The sequence below is a fragment of the Gopherus flavomarginatus genome, chromosome 8, assembly GCF_025201925.1.
Source record: "Gopherus flavomarginatus isolate rGopFla2 chromosome 8, rGopFla2.mat.asm, whole genome shotgun sequence".
NCBI classification, from domain to species: Eukaryota; Metazoa; Chordata; order Testudines; family Testudinidae; genus Gopherus; species Gopherus flavomarginatus.
Genome location: NC_066624.1, coordinates 66,816,244 through 66,836,074, shown reverse-complemented (window position 1 = coordinate 66,836,074; position 19,831 = coordinate 66,816,244). Strand labels below are relative to the sequence as shown.

Sequence of the window (19,831 nt, the reverse complement as noted above, 5' to 3'; positions counted from 1 at the left end):
CAAGAGGAGGCTGACACTAAAATTATCCTGCATACTATCTACCCCAGAGAGAGGTGCTAATAAAGTCCAGGTTTGTATACAGGACACTAAAGTTCCAGTGCTCCTCTGAGATGCCATTCCAAACTTTTTTGCAATATTCTGTTTTTGTGCCTGCTGCTGGGCAACAGAATCACTGTATATCCCTCAGAGATGTGTTCCTACCACTAGGATCATTAAAAGCCACCACATTTCTAGGTTTCCACACCCTCTCAGGGTCTGACACTACTGGAAGATTGGCTGGAAAGACCAGATTGTCTTTCTGGAAGGCACTGGATTTAGTCTCTGAAGACCACTCTCCTAGGAATCATAGAATATCAGGGTTGGAAGGGACCTCAGGAGGTCATCTAGTCCAACCCCCTGCTCAAAGCAGGACCAATCCCCAACTAAATCATCCCAACCAGGGCTTTGTCAAGCCTGACCTTAAAAACCTCTAAGGAAGGAGATTCCACCACCTCCCTAGGTAACCCATTCCAGTGCTTCACCACCCTCCTAGTGAAAAAGTTTTTCCCTAATATCTAACCTAAACCTCCCCCACTGCAACTTGAGACCATTACTCCTTGTCCTGTCATCTGCTACCACTGAGAACAGTCTAGATCCATCCTCTTTGGAACCCCCTTTCAGGTAGTTGAAAGCAGCTATCAAATCCCTCCTCTTTCTTCTCTTCTGCAGACTAAATAATCCCATTTCCTGCAGCCTCTCCTCATAAGCCATGTGCTCCAGCCCTCTAATCATTTTTGTTGCCCTCCGCTGGACTCTTTCCTATTTTCCCACATCCTTCTTGTAGTGTAGGGCTCAAAACTGGACACAGTACTCCAGATCAGGCCTCACCAATGCCTAATAGAGGGGAATGATTGTCACGGAGTGTGGAGGGACACAAGGCCCTGCACCCCTAGCTTCCTGCGATTCACCATGACTCTCAGCCAGCCAGTAAAGCAGAAGGTTTATTTAGACAACAGGAACACAGTCAAAGACAGGTCTTGCAGGCACGGACAATAGGATCCTCCCCAATTAGGTCCATCTTGGGGTCCCAGGGGCACCACAGACCCACTGGGGGATCAGAGCCCCATCTGGGCTTCCCTCCATTACACCAGCCACCTCCAGAAACCCTCTCTCCCCCAGCCCTTGTTCAGTTTCCTGGGCAGAGGTGTCACCTGGCCTCTAATCCCTTCCTGGGTTCTCATGTGACATGCTCCGGTATCTTCCCTCAAGGCCCGTCTCCCATCCCCCAGTGCAGACCGTCCTCCCAGGCCAACCCTCCCCACTCAGCATTCACAGACCACATTAAGAACAGTCCCAGTTCATCACAATGATCACGTCCCTCAATCTGCTGGCTATGCTCCTACTTATACAGCCCAAAATGCTGTTAGCCTTCTCCGCAACAATGGCACACTGTTGACTCATATCCAGCTTCTCGTCCACGATAACCCCTAGGTCCTTTTCTGCAGAACTGCTGCCTAGCCACTCGGTCCCTAGTCTGTAGCAGTGCATGGAATTCTTCTGTCCTAAGTGCAGGACTCTGCACTTGTCCTTGTAGAACCTCATCAGATTTCTTTTGGTCCAATCCTCTAATTTGTCTAGGTCCCTCTGTATCCTATCCCTACCCTCCAGCATATCTACCACTCCTCCCAGTTTAGTGTCATCTGCAAACTTGCTGAGGGTGCAATCCATGCCATCCTCCAGATCATTAATGAACATATTGAACAAAACCGGCCCCAGAAACAACCCTTGTGGCACTCCGCTTGATTCTGGCTTGCTCTGAAGGCACTTGAAACAGCTGAGGTCGTTACTGGTGAGGTCACAAATGCACTGGAAGCATTCATATGCTGAGTTTACCATTTGAAGACCAGCATTATGCTACTTACAGAGCTATGTTGATGGATGTTTCCCAAGAACCATACAAATAGAGAAAAACTGCCACCGACAAGGGGTGCGTTTATATCTGCTATCAAGAGGGCAAATTATCAATCAGTGAATGGCTCTGGGATGATCGATCACATCCAAAACTACGCTTCCCTTATCACACCAGTGATACGTGAAATATCACACACTCCCAAATCAATCCTTCAGTTAAACAAATACTGATGTATAAAGATCGGGTGCTCACCAGCCTGCAAACGTGTGGCCAGCAGCCTGCCTGGAGAAGTGCAAGTGTCTAGTAATGTTGTCCTAGACAGAGATGACACTGATGATGACTTAGATGAATAAATTTTCAGTCCTACATGTCAAGGGTAACATCCATAGGATGTCTATTTTTATGTAAGCAATGCATCCCTGTGTTGAAGTATAATTTTTAAGTTGTTTTAATTTTTCAGGTGTTAATGTTTAATTGTTAAGTATAATTTTTCTTGCATATATAGCTACATAACTGTTCTAGGTTTGTCCTCTTAGATACATTGTATTCATAGGTATCAGGCAAGAGTTCTTTCTTCCAACTTGACCCATTTCCGGTGATCTTGTATTGCCAATTTCCACCAACCGGAGGACCTGGATCTGGAAGTGGGGGGGAGAGGCGGGGCAGAGAGAGACACACCCACTCTGCAGAGGGTGACATCATTGAAATTATGATTCTATAGATTTTTACAGAACAAATGACATCTCTTCCCTTTCTATCACTCACTTGCCCGCAGAATAAGATTTTACTACCTTGAACTCCCAGACTATAAAGGAGTGTACTATATTTCCTGTTTTTAAAATGGGAGAATAAACTGAGACAAGTGTCAAGAAGGAACTACTTCCACTCCTGGGACCCATTTTAGCAAAGCTATGGAGGTCTGCTGACCTAAGACATTATGAGGGAATCCTAAAAAATGGATGGCTTCAAAGACCTCTCTGGACAAGGCTCAAGTTGGTGTTGAACATAGCCAGGACAGCATGATTAACTATCAACAAGGTCAATTTCAGATCAGCTCTCACTCCCCAGGTAGCCAATGGAAATAATAAAATCAGTGAACAATCATGTTACTGTACTCCGAACAGATTGTGATGAAGAAGCCATGCTAGGAAGGAATTAAAATGACAGCCTCATGGGTGTGAGGATGCGAGTTGCTATTACAAGGTTATTTTGGAGACAAGGGCCAGCCTACACAAATTACACAACTGATTGGTTTTTCATGGGAAGAGTTCAACGTGACGCCAATTTGCTTAAGATGGCACACACCTGCAAGAGTCCTCTCAGTAAGCTGGGATATGGAGGGACCAAGAGCATCGTGATAACAACAACTGACAGCCCTCTCCAAAAGCAAGACTTCTGCCTTGATGGTGTTAGGAATAAAGTGCTCTGACACATCTCGCCAGCAACCTAATCCAACCATTCTTCCATAACTGCAACCAAACTTGCAAGATCCATTGGGGTGCAAGCAATATTCACATGTATTGTCAACATATTAAAAGGCAATCTGTACTTATTAATGATCTTGCCAACAGACTTTGCATATATCATGAGCAACATAGAGGATAGAACCTTGAGGAACGTAGTTTGTTGCTATATGAAACCAGTCACTTACTAAATTGGCCATCACAATGGTATCAACAATGACAGGATTGGCTGAAGTTCCCAGTGTGAACTGGAGTCCTCGAGGTGGCTGTCCTGTAGTGATGTCATAGCAGTGTCCTTCCAGAAGCAGATACTCCAATTCATATTCTGCAGCTACTCTATTATCCACCTGCCCAAAAAAAAAAAAGAGCCATTGCTGCATTTAGAAATAACTCAAACCAGTTATTCTGACTACATTTCCTAGTGGCCGGATTATGCTCTAAAATCTTTAACTCATTTTCTTATCGTTCAATTTTTGTTTTTAAATAAAAAAACTTTTTTATTTTGGTTCAGGGGATGGTGTTTTGGGTGGATAGTTATTAATTGGTATTAAAGTAATTCCTAAAGGCCCCAAAGGAGACCAGGACCCCACTGAGCTGGGCACTGTATTTATGCATAGTATGAGACAGTCCCTACCCTGAAGAACTCATAGACAAGAGAAAGGGTGGGAGAACAGAAGTATTTAGGGTTTGTCTACACTACCGTGCGGGGTCAATCTAAGATACACAACTCCAGCTATGTGAATAGCGTAGCTGAAGTCAACGTACTTAGATCTACTTACCGCAGTGTTTTAACTGCGGTAAATCAACACCTGACACTCTTCTGCTGACTCCGCTTGCGCTCCTCATTCTGGCAGGTAGTGTAGACAAGCCCTTAAAAATGGAGAATTTAGGCAGAGAGAGTTCAAGTGACCTGCCTGATGTCACACAGAGAGTCTGTGACAGAGCTAGAAACGGAACCCAGATTTGCTGAGTTCTGTCCAGTCCAAGACCATCCTTCATTCCCAATTCATTTAAAACAAACAATAATTTAATCTTTATATACATAGACATATTTTCACAATGTCCACAGTATGCTAAGTGCTGTCTGAAAGAGACTGATGCAATCGGCTGCAAATAATGCAGGACAAATCTGCAGAGCAAAATTACCCACCCAGAGTTCTCAATGCACCTCAATCCTAATCCTCTGCTATCTTGGTCTTGGACCTCCTCCTGAGGAGACTATCAACTGTGAAGAATGTTATGATATTTTGTGAGATGGTCCAACCTCCCTTTCTGCTCCAGAATGCTCAGTTTAATTGTTACTTTCAGTGATCTGCATCTCAGAGATCTCACACACAAAAACACTGCCAGTATTGTTTAATGATTTGGGATGATGATTAGATTAGATGATAGATGTCTCAGATACATTCAGAATCTTTCCATGTGTTCAGGCACAGAAAAGTAAAATACAATTGGTAAAAATAAATTTAGAGGTCTAAAATTTTTAGTATTGTCCCTTTCGTTGCCAATTTATAATTTAATTGTTTAAGACAATAAATTAACAGTGATACAAATACAGTTTGCTTTACAATTAGTACAGGATCATTGATGCTAGAGCCAACCATTGGCCTATGTAATGCATTGTACTGCATCTGGCACTGGGCTTTACCAGATACATTAGAGGGAGACAAAAATAAAGGTGAATTGGTAATAGGTTATAAAGATTTTCAGTCTGAATGTAATCTAGATTGGCAGTGGCCAAAAGTTATTACCAACTGTTGGCTTTTGAGTGGCCTATCTGAAGTTAGGGAGGAGTGATAGCTCAGTGGTTTGAGCACTGACCTACTAAACCCAGGGTTGTGAGTTCAATCCTTGAGAGGGCCATCATTTAGGGATTTGGGGCAAAAATCTGTCTGGGGACTAGTCCTGCTTTGGAGCAGGAGGTTGGACTAGATGATATCCTGAGGTCCCTGATATTCTATTCTAAGTGATTTTGGTGGTCTTGCTCCACTTTGCAGTGGACAGAAGTCCATATCACAAGAGCCACCCTCTCAGTTAGCACTACTATTACAATCTTAGCAGACAAAGCCAAGGACTGAATGGTTCTGGAGACTGAACTACCCTCTCACCTCTAGAGGTGGTTCCTCCAGGTCAGGGTTGAGGCACATTGGTGGGGAAGCTTGCACTGCCACTGCCCATGCCAAACCTGTTCTGTGGATAAATAGAGGACTTCAGCCTCCAGGGCACTCAATCTGGCATCTTGCACATACACTAGATACACACACAATTATTTTTTAAAATAAAATCTAATTGTTTCTCGTCACCAGTGCAATGGCTTAATCCAAGGGAGGGAAAATGGTACTTTCAGACTTACTCAGGCTTATCAGCTTGCACTCTGAAGCAAGAAAGAGATGTTCACCTTACATCACTTCGCAATTTCCTAAGCTTAGTGTAGGTGAGTGTGGTATACCTCATAATGCAGGTAATGAGACGCAAACACTAGTATCTATGACCTGATTAGCTAATGTCAGTTATTAGACTAGCAAGTCAGAAAGTTGTGACTGTCAACAGTAGTTGGTTTATTCACTCCATGCTGTAAAGCTTTTCTAAATGCCAACCAGTGACAGTACAGACAGATATACTTCCCTTATTTTACTATCAGCATTCGTGGATTAAACATGGAGTCCTCTTTTGATTTCACTTCTTTCCTTTTTTCTTTTTATTTCCCCCCCCTCCAGATTTTTCTGATAGCATATAAAATTTTAAAGGATCGCTATCAAATTGAAAAATCCCCCTTCCATCTGAAAATGGTGGACCTATTATTATGACAACTAACTCCTCAGGTTACTATAAAGGAAAGATAAGAGAACATTTATTTTCCTGTTTCTTTTGTATGTTCTCAGTTTACCTATTTGGTGGTGGTGCATGCTCTACCCCAGCCCCTAAAAGTGGGTATCTACCAGTAAAAGTGGCAGCAGAACGGCAAATGAACAGGGAGCAAACAGCAGTACAAGTGTGTGTTCAGAGAGAAAAGGGAGGGAGGTGGTGGGTGGGCCTGACCATTGAGGTGATAGTCTTAGGCCTACACAAAAAATCCCTTTAAACAAACAGGAGTTGAAAAACCCTTAAATTCTGAACAAATTATTTTTTAAAAAATTCAAGACACTACATGGAGCATTATCAGAAAAACTCATTCATTATATATATAAAAAACATAAATTTAAAAAAAAAAGGATGGGGTCACATAATACCATTTCTTCTTTTCTAGTTCAGTACCATTTCTATGAAATGCTGTACACATGTGATGCAGTTTTTTCTGTGGAACCTGCAGTAAGCCTGGAATGGGTAAATGTGGCATTCCCCTCATCTGTCTAGAGCATTGCATTGTTTTGAGCTTCCAAATTCCAAAAGATGAGCCCCAGAAAAATCATATACAAGCACACTAAACAAATAGGAAATACTGAAGTCTCTTACCTCCTCTAAATAAATGTTATCAAGGTCATATGGAGTTCTGACAGACTCCACCATCCAGCTCTCAGGGGTGTTTAGGTTCAGAGTGAACAGTGGAGTCTGAGGCATATCCAAGAATCTGGCAATTGGACCAGGAGCAAAGTTGTCGTCTGCTGTGAAAGAAATCTCGGGCTCCAAAACGTAGCGATAAAAGCTGAAATTTCAAAAGGAAAATCCTAAAATATTTGTCTGTAGTGTTTCATGCCTTTTAACTTTCACTGACAGTCATCTTTCCAAAGGATAGTCTCAGAGCCTCTGAAAGCCCATTACTGGACCTTTGTTCCCTTCTATATATATGGGCTCTTTGCTTAAGAAATCACACTTAACATAGGTCAAATTTCATCTTGACTAATTAAATATTTTACTTTACCAGAAGGATCTAGACTCTCATTAAATTCTGAAGTGTCTTATTGAATAGCTACAATATCTTAATATTGCATTTGAACCACTATAGTTAAAGTCACAGCAGGGATTCCAGAGACTGAAGTGAGCAAATATGCTAAGACATACTGATTTTGATAAAGTTGTCATGGGGGAGGGAGGGGAGAGAGACTCTCATTCTACAGGCTAGTGGTTAGGACAGTGGGATGCGAGAAATCCATGTTCAGGTCCCTGCTCTGTTCAATTCAGAGCGGTCAAAACTCTGCTCTGAATCAGGCAGAGCAGGGAACTGAATCTGGATCTCCCACATCCCATGCCAGTGCCGTACCCACCAGTTTCTAGACACAGGCAGACAGATATACACACCCCCTTCCTGAACTGAAAAGCTCATGTTTCGATCCCAAAGAGGACATTTCAGCACAACTCTGGTTTTGCAAAAACATTCAAAAGGGTTAGTTTTTATTCCCTTGTGGAACGAAAACAAATTTTGAAACCTCCAAAGATGCCATGAAACAGAACTGTTGCCTTCAGGGGCCTTTTCTGACTTCAGAATTGCATGTTTATCTCCTGTAAATGATCCCCACAAATGTTTCAATGCTGTTGTTTACACTAAGGTGTTTTCCCCCAACATGGTATTTCTTACCTTTTCAGAGGCATGTCAGAAAGTTTGGACTGGCAGTTCATAAAAACTCTTAGATTCATGTTTATCAGTTGGTTCAAAACCTAAAAATATGAGAGAGACATATACCCTAAAATTCCTACTAGAGAGATGAGTACTGTTTTTGCAGATTAGGCCTTAGTGAGCATTTAACAATCTCCCTTCTCACCCTGCCTTCCACAAATTTTATTTGATTGAATTGGTGAAGGGAATTAGTTACCTGCTGTACCATGATTTTAAATAGGACTTTGGGGATATTCTAAGTAGTTGATGAGATGCGGACAGATTCTCCCTCAAAAATATTGTCTGTGGAACTGAACTTGTATAAAATGATCCAATAAAAAATTATTTGAGAGTGGCCTTACCCAGGGCTGGATTAACTCTCCTGTAAGCTCGGGGCTATTAGATTTTGTGGGGCCCCTATATACAAGTCTTTTTCCTAATTTAAAACAAAATCATCACAATTATGGCATCGAGGCTATTAATGCTATACTAAACTTGCCTTTTAAATTAACATAAAATTGTTCTATGGTTAAATTTCAGTCTTAAAACATGCAGAATATAGTTAATTCAAAATAGCCTACTTCTTATCTTAGAACAGCTGTTATATTAGTCTATTTCTGGGAGGAAGTTTGGGTGCAGGAGGTGGCTCCAGGCTGAGGCAGAGTGTTGGGGTGCAGGTGAGGGCTCTGGGAGGGAGTCTGGTGCAGGAGGGGATTCTGACCTAGGGCAGGGGCTTGGGGTGCAGGACAGGGTGCGAGGTGCAAGCTTTGTCCAGGAGGCGCTTACCACAGGCGGCTCCTGGCCAGCAGCACAGAAGGGCTCAGGCTCCCAGAAGTTGCTGGCTGCTGGCACGTCTCTGCATGCCCCTGGTGGGAGGGGCACAGTGTGTCTCCGTGCACTGCCCATGCCTCCAAGCGCCGCCCCCATAGCTCCCATTGGCTGGCTGCAGGGACAGTGCTGGGGGTAGGAGCAGCATGCTTAGCTGCCCCCCCGTCCCCCGCCAGGTGCCGCAGAGACATGCCAGCAGCTGGCCATTTCCGGGATCGGTGTGGGGCCACAGCAGGCAGGCAGCCTGCCTGAGCCATGCTGCACCACTGGACTTTTAGTGGCCCAGAGATTGCAATCGACTGGCTGAGGCTCTAGAATCAACCAGCTGATCGCGATCAACAGGTTGGTGACCAGTGAATTGTATATAATTAGGGATTTATTTTTGCGGGGCCTCCGTTAGCATGAGGCCCTGGACTGCAGTCCGTAAACCCCCTGCGTTAATCCAGCCCTGGCCTTATCATGCCTTTTTAATTATTTATTACATAGTATACCGTAATTAGCATTTCACTGACATGCTGAAGTTAGTTATCTGATATAGTCTATCTGAATGAATCTCTCACAAATGTGAGATAAGAGTCTAATTTTATCCATGTCAAAACAGAAAAATACTGTAAAATATGGAGTCATCTAGGACTACATCTACACTAGTCTTCTTCTGGAGTAGCTATGTCAGACAGGGGCGTAAAGAGGGGTAACCCCTGAGTGACATAGCTATGCCAGCAGAAGACTGTAGTGCAGACACAGCTATTCAGGCAAAGCTGCACTTTTACCAGTGTAGTTAGTTTTGTTCATGGGGGATGGTTTTACTGTACCAATATAAAGCTCATCTTTGCCAGTCCACACTAGGGAGCACTTTGTATACCAGTATTGCTATATTAGTAGTGTAGACATAGCCTAAGGCAGGGGTCAGCAACCTGTGGCACGTGTGCCAAGTGTGGCACGGAGCTGATATTTAGTGGCACTCTGCTGCCAGCAGAGGTCCTGGCTGCTGCCCCGCTCAGCCTGCTGCTGGCCTGGATGGACGGAACCCCGAGCCAGCAGCAGGCTGAGCAGGGCTGGCAGCTGGGACCCTGCCTGGCGGGGGCCGGTGGACGGAACCGCAGACCGGCAGTGGGCTAAGCGGCTCAGTCCGCTGCCAGTCTGAGGTTCTGTCCACCGGCCCCTGCCAGCCGGGGTCCCGGCTGCTGGCCACGCTCAGCCCGCTGCCAGTCTGGGGTTCCGTCCGCCGGCCCCTGTAAATGTAAAGTGTATTACTGGCACGCAAAACCTTAAATTACAGTAAATAAATGAAGACTTAGCACACCACTTTTCAAAGGTTACTGACCCCTGGCCTAAGGCCTGGTCTACACTACAGAGTTTTGCCAGCATTGTTATTCGTAGATTCTAGGGCTGGAAGGAACCTCGAAAGGACATCGAGTCCAGTGCCCTGCCCTCATGGCAGGACCAAATATTGTTACATTGCCTAGGTGTGAGTCAAACTCTCTAGCTGACATAGCTATACTGACAAAAACCTCAGTGTAGATCAAACTGTGGTGACAGAAGAGTGCCTCTAACAGTTTAGCTAATGTTGTTTGGGCAACTGGTTTACTAAGCTAGCAAAACTCCTATGCTACATTGCCACTAGGCTCTGTAATATGGACATGCCCTAAGTTTTCAATGGTAGGCTTTCATGTGAAGATTGGTTTTAAAATATTAAAGAAATATCCTGGTGATCTAATTATTACCCCGTGTATTTTATTTCAACAATTCTATGCTTTGTATTTCTAGAGAACCTTCCAATCCATGAATTCAAAGCACTTTAATTTTGTAAAGTCCAGAGCCCTTCTGAGAAATTAATCATAACTCAAATAAACTAAGCCCCCCCACTAGGGTGACCAGAGGTCCTGATTTTATAGGGACAGTCCCGATTTTTGGGTCTTTTTCTTATATAGGCTTCTATTACCCCCCACCCGTCCCGATTTTTCACATTTGCTGTCTGGTCACCTTACCCCCCATCCTCCAAGCCTTTCTTTCCAGTTTAACTAATAATTCCGCTACCTTGATTTTCAACTGTATTTATTTTATTTTGTCAAACGCAAGATGGGATTTCAAATAAGTAATAATTTTACTAACAAGAGATGTCAAGGAGTATCAAATGTTACATTCCAACATGCCTAACAAACACTATGCACCTCACATAATTGAAGAAGCTTTTCTCATACCAAGAACCTAATCTTGTCTCTCTCATGATACCCGTAAATTTCTCTAATGCTTTTTTACTGTACTGTAGGCTTCAACCAGGCCATTACGATTCCTAGCCACCATCCATTTAAGGGGAAAGAAACAATCCATAACTACAGAACAAACTATATTATAAAAAAGTTTTAAACTATTTTACTGTCTTTTAACTGCTGATTAATGCATTACAATGCTTTATATATACCATAAGTAATGGAGCAAGTCTTTGAGCATCTCTGGTAGCTGGATCAACAATAGCCACCACATCAAAGTAGGTCTCTCCCTCCTTTGGTCTCAGTTTAACTGCACTAAACAAAAAGAAAAGAGGACAAAATCAAGAATTAAAAAAACCATTTTAAACAAACAGATTTATGGATAAACAACAAACTCCTCTGCTCTTAGAATCCCAAATAATGTGGGCGGAAAACCCAGAAAATTCCTAATTCAGGAAGGTGCTTAATGGGACTACTCACACATACTTAAGTATACGGGTTTCAGAGTGGTAGCTGTCTTAGTCTGTATCAGCAAAAACAACAAGTCGTCCTTGTGGTACCTTAGAGACTAACAAATTTAGTTATGCACGTACTTAAAATACATTCCTGAACTGGGGCCAAAGAGCCTAAATATCTGTACATTGGGTGGTGATGTATTAATTTTGATGGAATAAATTGGCCCAAAGAATCAAAGGTGTTAACATGACTGTCATGGTCCAACATTAAACAATTTTAAATAAGGTTTGGGGTTTGGTATACAGAGACCTGATCCTGCTTAGTCCCATGACAAATACACCATTAAAAGTTTTTTAATCTTTAATAAAGATACAGAAGAGAAGGAAAAAACAGTTAGTCTACATTTCAAATACTTTTAAGTGAGCCTTCTGTCTTAACAATATCCCTTCTTCCCTTCCCCTCTAGTTGCAGAGTCTTCAGAAGGAAAAGCCTTTGTTTGACCATTTCTTAGATGGTACTAAAGATGGTAGTAAGTGTCCCTTTTGGGGGAAAAGAGAAAAAGTTAGCTAAAATAGGGTGGAGCTATTGTTTTTGCTGTTGCTATTGAAATCCTGGAACAATCTACCAAGGGTTGTGGAGGATTCTCCATCACTGACATTTTTCAAATAAAGACTGGATGTTTTTCTAAAAAGATCTGCTCTAAGAATAATTCTGGGGAAGCTCTCTGGCCTGTGTTATACAGAAGGTCAGATTAGATTATCACAATGGTCCTTTCTGGCCTTAGAATCTATGAAGAAGTCTGATCCCTTTTCCTAGATGACAAAAAACAAACATATAGGAGAGCAAAAGACAGAAAATGCAGACTCTATCGCTGGTGTTGACTTTCACTTGCAACTGCACTGCTGGAAAAGCACGTAGTCTTATTAGCCACTCTGAGACTGGGCAAACTTGTAGCTGCATTGGGCTGTTTAGGGCATTGCTTTAAATTGCCTCTTTGGCCACACAGTTTTACGACAGTGTTATAAAATATACTATCTTGTGAGGAAGAAAAAGACACTGAGCTGGATTTTTTTTTATTTTTTTTTTTAGGGGTGGAGGGTGAAGGGAAGAAAGCAGGAACCAACATCTCAGAGCTGGTGGAGGTGACAATGTCATCTGGGTACTTTTCTTTGGCCTGGTCTGGTCAGGACATCTCTCCAGATCAAGATGACAAAGGCCCAATGGTGTTATGGTAGATCCCAGGACACAACAGGGGTGGCAGCCAGGATGGTAATGCTTGTTCCTCCCAGTCCAGCCATCTCCCAGCCAGCAATTGTCAGAGAAGCTTCTGTTCATTTTTTTTTTAATCTTTTCTTTTAAGGGCCCCAAAAGGGAGTGATGAGTAGAATGGCCCAAACACTCATCATTTTTCCACCAATTAGGTCTAGTTTCTGACTCAACAATTTAAGCCCACTGATTTCTGGCTCCACTCTTTTCTTGTTTACAAAGCATGATCTTAACACAGTCCTTGAGTTATATCCACAAGCTTCTTTGTTTGTACTAATTCAGTCTATCTCCCTCTTGCACCTTTTCTCTTCAATATTTATTGCTACAGATTGTGACATTTTATGAACTTTTATTCACTTTGTATAACTGAGCTTACAATTAGGGCAAATTTGTAAGCCCAATTATTATAATAGTGACTCAGTAGATAAGCGCACTAGCCATTTGCTCTTGCACTCAAACAATTTCTCCTTAAATGTTTTATTTTATTATGTTTTGTGAAACACAAAACTTCTCTGAAATATTACTGTGCCCTGAAACTATTTTATTGCTATACCTATGTAGCAACAGAAAAATAAATCTGCATGGGATTTGCCATGATGATCATAATGACGATTCAAAGTTTAACAAGATATAGCGCTAATATACATCAAAGACAAGGAAGAAGAAATACATAGGTCAACAAATGTACTCTGAATTTAACATTGGCCCGATACCTGTATCTGTCTTCAAAAAATTGATATTCAATCCTTGCCTCTCCTTTTGGCTGAGCAGACAGAAGAGCATCCACCTTCATTACCAAGTCACTTGCACTGGAAGAGAGAAGGTTTTCAAGTACTTTGAAATATTTATGTATTTCTCCCAGTATTACTGAGGATTATATAAAAATAAGAGGCCCAGGTTCTAATCTCAGATGCATGGACTATATGTTTTACTCCTCTCAAAAACAACCCCTTCATTGTTAATGTATATGTGCAGTAGTGCAATTTTTGAGACAACAGTGTGAAAACAGATGGTGCAAACTTCTGAAATTAAACTCTAACCCAGAGTATAGGAGCTATTATCCTCCTTTCTCCCGTCATGATTTCTCTGAGGTAACTCTGAAGATTTTTCTGAAGATCTAAGCACTCATAAGGCATGATCACCAGTGGACTCTCTCTGGAAAAAAACCACTCCTTTATGTACAAGAGGGGTTAATTGTTGAGCAATGCAAATCAGATTGCATTGGTAGTGACTGAATATGCTGCCTCCAGAGCTCTTCCTGCCTCTGCCAGACCAGTAAGAGATTAATTGAACCCAGCTCTCATAACTTTGCAGAGCACTCTTCCTGGGCAGCTCCAGAAGTTTTTTTTAAAAACTACAATTCTCTTTAGAGCACTGGTAAGCAATTCCATGCATCGAGCAAATTTGAATGCAACATGGTGCCATAGTTAACAAAGAAATTCATTGTTGACAATTACTTCCCTTTTATTATTCCCTGAATACTTAATCTAGTATTTTAAGTATCATTTATATTTTCCAGATTAAAGAAAAACACCTTTTGTAAACTCCAATTCTGTGACAACATAATAAATCTGAAGAATGAAACACTAAATAAAAAAAATTGGGTTGCATGGTATAGCAGTGCTAACTAGTGATGCCGTAGTTAAGAATCTGTCAGCTTTTTCCATAATTAACTCCTAGTCTCATGGGTTTATAGTGACAATTGTGCAAGCCTTTCATAACAAAACTATATATCTGATGAAATCTGCTAAATTCTGGCATGTTTTCTAATCCAGAGCTCAGTCCAAAGCTGGGCCTGCATATGCTAGAAACTTGGCTCAGCTGTGTCCAAAATTCAGCACAAGTTCAAACTATGTCCTCCTTCCCTTCCCGTCCCTACAGCCCCTTTCCTGGAGCAGGCCTTAAGCATTCTCCCTTCCCTTCTACTGGCTATGGGTATAAATGGCTCTATGGCACTGTTAATACTCACTCTACAGAACTGTGGTGTGCAAGGTCTCAGCACAATAGTGAATGTCTTTACACTTAAAAATCTGTTTGACTATGTTAAAAAATGCACACTGCTGGCTTTTAAAAGGTAGCAGGAGGTCACAGTAAAGCAAGGGTGAGTTTTGCAGGCTGTATAACCTAAATGAATGGGATACTCAAGAGATCCTACAAATTCAAACTGTAAATAGATGGCAGTGTACAGGAATTAGTGTCTTTTGGAAACTTGTATATGTTCCTTAGAACTTGAACATGACTAGATTTTTAATACACATTTTGTTGAACCCATAATAAGGATCTGTGTGTCTCTCCACCCTTTTGCCTCCTCAATTCATTTTTTCCTCCTGTGTCCCACCATGAAATGCTGATAAATTAAGAATGAAGTTTTAAAATAAGCTTATGTGCTTATATAGTCACTGTAATTGACACAGAAATGTATTTTGGATCTATAATACTCAAATAAATATTTAAGGCTAATCAGCTAAACCCCAATATGTCCACAAAACAAATTCTTTGCAGCATCATGATAGCATGTTCTCTTTTCCATTTTCTTCCTCTTTCTCTGTTTGTAAGTAAGTATAGTAGTGATACAACATCTGCATATACTGTAAAACCCAAGCACCCAGGAGCCCGTGGGTTAAAACACTTTCAAATCTAATCTTATATGGCCACCCCTCCCCTCACCCCCCCAAAAAAACCAAAAACAAAAAAGTGTTGCCAGCCATTAGCATTATGTTGATGTGTGTAGAAATGTAAGAGATTTCATTCTAAACATAGGCCACAGTAGGGAGCAGCAACCATATTTTTCCCCATTTTAAAGGTTATTTTCTCTTAATACATGGAGCTGTTCTGTAGTCAGGGTGAGCTAAAGCAGGGTTTTAACTGTACCTGGCTTGAAAGAAGAGTGAGTGCAGAGAGCACCTCTGTCTTTTCTTTTTTGGGGTGCCACCCTTATTCCTCTTCACATTTCTTCCCATTCTGCATGACTGTTGCTATACTAGCCCCTTTCCTCCAACTAAGAGACCACAACCTGAACCCCATGACTAACAGAACAATGTTCTGCATCCATGCCATTAAGCTTGCTGTACAGAGCATTATTTTAATGATTTAGACCAGTAGTTTTCAACCTTTTTCATATGCAGTCCCGTAAAAAAATTTAAATGAAGGTGCGTCCCCCTTTGAAAATCTTAGGCATAGTCTGCAAACCCCCAGAGTTCACTGGACCACAAGCTGAAAACCACTGAAACAGACAGCATGTCTCTTGGTTTTCCAGTCACTTCAATAATTTATTTCTGAAGGAGAGTGTGTCGGCCGCTGAAGGCCATCAAAGCTGATTCAACTCAATACAGCAACTTAAAATGTCTTTTTCCCCTTATTCCCTCTAAATATTTTATTATTGGCAAGATGAATACATGACAGTTTGTTTATAGTCTAGTGTGCACTTTATACAAAAGGAGACAACAATCTGCTTCCTCTCCCCTCTTCCAGTTACAGAAGGCCATGTTACTGACTTGAGCCCTGCTTTAAACCAGTCCACTTAGTTCCTGTTCCTATTTACTTACAGATCTTCCTCTACTCCCAGCTGCTGAATATGGGATTTGATTTTCTGTCCTGATGTCTTTAGTATAATATTCTCTAGGAGGTGAAAATCATCCTGATTGAACAGCTCATTGTCTTCTAATGGGCCAATAATCTACAAAGAAAATGGAGTCAGACTTATTAAGTAAGTACTGTGCTGAAACAAAAGTCAAAGACATTTTAAAGACACATACTTTGGGCCCAATCCTGCAGGTGCCAAGTGCCCTTGAGTCATATTAATATCAATGGGAGTTGAAGATACTAATCACCTCTCAGAGGGTGCTCAGCAATGTGGAGGATCAGACCTGTCGCTATATAAAATATATACTTTCTCAGCATCCACCGAGTACTTGGAGACTGAGATGCATCGTATTATGTAGATCAAACTCTTGAGAGTGCGATGGAATTCCAGACCAGAATCCCGCTGCTCAGCAAACATTATCAAATGCTCCAAAACGTCTGTTAGTCTATAAGATGCCACAGGACTCTTTGCTGCTTTTACAGATCCAGACTAACACGGCTACCCTTCTGATACTTGACACTATCAAATCATATTTCTCAAACATCAGATATATTAGAGTTGCCCAGTGAATTCTTAATGACAGAAATAAAACACTTACAATGTATGACTGCATGACAGGGAATGTAAAGAAACTCCTCACTTAATGTAGTTATGTTCCTGAAAAATGCAACTTTATGCGAAACGATGTTAAGCAAATCAAATTTCCCCATAAGAATTAATGTAAATGTGGTGGGGAGGGGTATTAGGTTCCAGGGAATTTTTTTTTGCCAGACAAAAGACATTATATACATATACAGTATAAATTTTAAACAATTTTAAACGAACAGTTTAATATTGTACACAGCAATGAATGATTGTGAAGCTTGGTTGAAGTGGTGCAGTAAGAAGGTGGAATATTTCCCAGGGAATGCCTTGCTGCTAAATGATGAACTAGCACTCAGCTGAGCCCTCAAGGGTTAATACGCTGTTGTTAAAGTAGCCTCACACTCTACAAGGCAGCATGGACTGAGTCAGGAGGGAGGAAACCCAATAGATGCAGGTCAGTAGCTGCAAACACTTCCCTGCAAAAACTGAACATGATGATGAGCCCACACTATCCAGCTGGGGCACACCACTCCCTCCTCCTGACAGCACATGCACAGGTGCTGACTTTCCAAAGCACTGGGGGGTGCATGCATAAGTGATAGAGAGAAACCTGCATTGCCCCTTTAAGTATGCTGACTCCATTTCAAGTACGTTGCCCTTTTAAGTAGATCAGACAGGAAGCACCTGCTTCCAGCAAGCTCCCTTCATTCCATCCCTGAGCCCTGTCCCCCTCCTCCACTTTGCGGGGGCGGGGTACGGAGTGGGGCACAGGAGCAGGGGACATCCTGATATCAGCAAACCTCTCTTTCCCTCCCCCACCAAGCAGGAAGCTCCAGGGAGCAGTTCCAAGGCAGAGGGCAGGGCAGGGCAGGAGCAGCACAGTAGTGGGGGAAGGGCCATCTGAACTGCTGCTGGGCAGCTGCCAAGCCACATACTTTACAGGGAATTTAGGGGAGCTGATGGGGGGGACTGTTGGTCCTGCCTTGTTCTAATCCCCTCGAGGAGGGGTTGCTTTTCCAGATAATCCTGCAAACAGTGGACAAAGCAGGCAGCTGCCAAATGATGTTCTAAGAGAGCATTGCGCAACTTTAAACGAGCCTGTTCCCTAATAGATCAGCCACATAACAACCAGACAACGTTAAGTGAGGAGTTACTGTAGTTAGCACTGAAAAAAAAACAATGCTCAGTGGCACCTATTTTGGGTTTGTTGTTATAGTTGTTTGAAGTCAGGAGAAAAAATAAAATAAATTACTGTGGACAAAAGGGTTTCATTGTTTGGAGTGGAATTTTACAGTGAAATGATTTAAAAAGTTGAATAGTGGAAGGTGCTGGATGTGGAGCTCTGGGCACTGACAGTAGCAACACAACTTTGTCTCACTGCCTAATGAATCTGCCTCAGCCTTGAATTGGAATTAGTCTCTCTTGGGTAAGAGGCCCTTGTGCTTCAAGTTGTGCTAGTCACAACTCACATTTTTGTTACCTGGACATTTGTCCAGTTGAAACTGTATTGAGAGTAGCCACTATTTTCACACACAACAAAGAGCCATCAGATGGTAACAATCTTTGGCCACAGTCAACCTGGGCTGGATTTGAACCGGTGACCTAAAGAAGGAAGAGTCTGCATCTCATTCCTAGATCCTCATTGTCACTCAAGCCTTCCTTATTTGCTACATATTGAATATGCCTTTCTCCCCCTCTGGGAAGTGACCTCACCCTTCCATTGCTGATCACTGCCCTCTGTCCTTTCTGCAACTTAAGAACATCCCTGCAGTACATGGCATGAGACAGTATAAAATCCACTTTGGGGGATTCAAAGGCCTCTTTAAAAGTATTGACATCCATACCCTGAAAGAAAAAGAGAAAAAACATATTCTCACTCAAATGAGAATCATAATAGAGACTCTGCATAAATGCCCTGTGATAGATGGACACTACTTGTTAAACTGTCTTACCAAGTTTTTACAAACCTCTTCATAGTTTGCTACACCTAGCCCACAAATTCTCTCTCTCTTTATTCCCTTTCTCCCATTCTCTGTTTGATTTAGACTTTAGAGTTAGAAGGGACCAATATGATCATCTAGTCTGACCTCCTGCACAAAGCAGGCCATAGAATCCTACCCATCCACTTCTATAACAAACCCCTAACCTATGTCTGAGTTATTGAACTCTTCAAATTGTGGTTTGAAGACCTCAAGCTGCAGAGAATTCACCAGCAAGTGACCCATGCCCCACACTGCAGAGGAAGGCGAAAAACCTCCAGGGCCTCTGCCAATCTGCCCCGGAGGAAAATTCCTTCTCGACCCCAAATATGGCGATCAGCTAAACCCTGAGCATGTGGGCAAGACTCACCAGCCAGTTGATCCCTGGCCTCTTTCTGTCCTTTTCAAACAATCAATCTCACAGCTTTTGATGTGAAAGCCTTATTGTCTGCCATTCCTCCTACTTGGAATAGTCATAATGAGTTTCTTTATTCTTAATGACTTGGTATCACTTTTTCAAGTTTAATTTGAAAACATTTTCTCCTTTTCCTGTACTTATTAAAGTGACACCATCAAACTGAAACATAGCTAATTTCGAAAAGTAACTCAGCAATAGTTTCAGGTACTACCCTGCCTCGAAGCCCCATTGCTAATTTTGCAGTTCTCAGAATCACATTTTCTTATTCTTCTAATATTATCTCTCCCCATTTGTTGTTTGAAGAATTCATATGCACAGAAAATGGAAGCTGAATACACACAACAGGTTAACAAATGCAACAAGTAATTAAATTCAAAAACAGTGGGCCTGTCATTCCTCAGTCCTTTTTGACCTTATAATAGGAGGGTTTAATTTTAACTATTGTTTTTTGTCTTGAATGTAATGATCTAAAGCATTTTTGGACACAATTTTTAAAAAAGAAAATCTAAATAGTGTTTTACTAGACTTGCACGGAAAAAGGTATTTTTTTAAAAATCAAGACCTCACTGGGTTTCAAAGCCATAAAAATAAAGTAAATAATCCTCTCTCTCAATTGTGAAA

At 41.8% G+C, this 19,831-nt stretch overlaps 1 protein-coding gene across 3 annotated transcripts in view; it reads right to left on the bottom strand.

The window, feature by feature from the left end:
• UGGT1 (UDP-glucose glycoprotein glucosyltransferase 1) overlaps positions 1-19,831 on the bottom strand; it is an 88,530-nt gene that overhangs the window by 19,837 nt on the left and 48,862 nt on the right. For all 3 annotated transcript variants that reach the window (XM_050963983.1, XM_050963981.1, XM_050963982.1), the window contains 7 exons: positions 18,527-18,658; positions 16,191-16,321; positions 13,359-13,454; positions 11,136-11,238; positions 7,868-7,947; positions 6,808-6,997; positions 3,543-3,701 (listed from right to left, as the gene is read on the bottom strand). In XM_050963983.1, the coding sequence (XP_050819940.1) occupies positions 3,543-3,701; positions 6,808-6,997; positions 7,868-7,947; positions 11,136-11,238; positions 13,359-13,454; positions 16,191-16,321; positions 18,527-18,658 (891 nt within the window). The remainder of the gene's footprint in view (positions 1-3,542; positions 3,702-6,807; positions 6,998-7,867; positions 7,948-11,135; positions 11,239-13,358; positions 13,455-16,190; positions 16,322-18,526; positions 18,659-19,831) is intronic.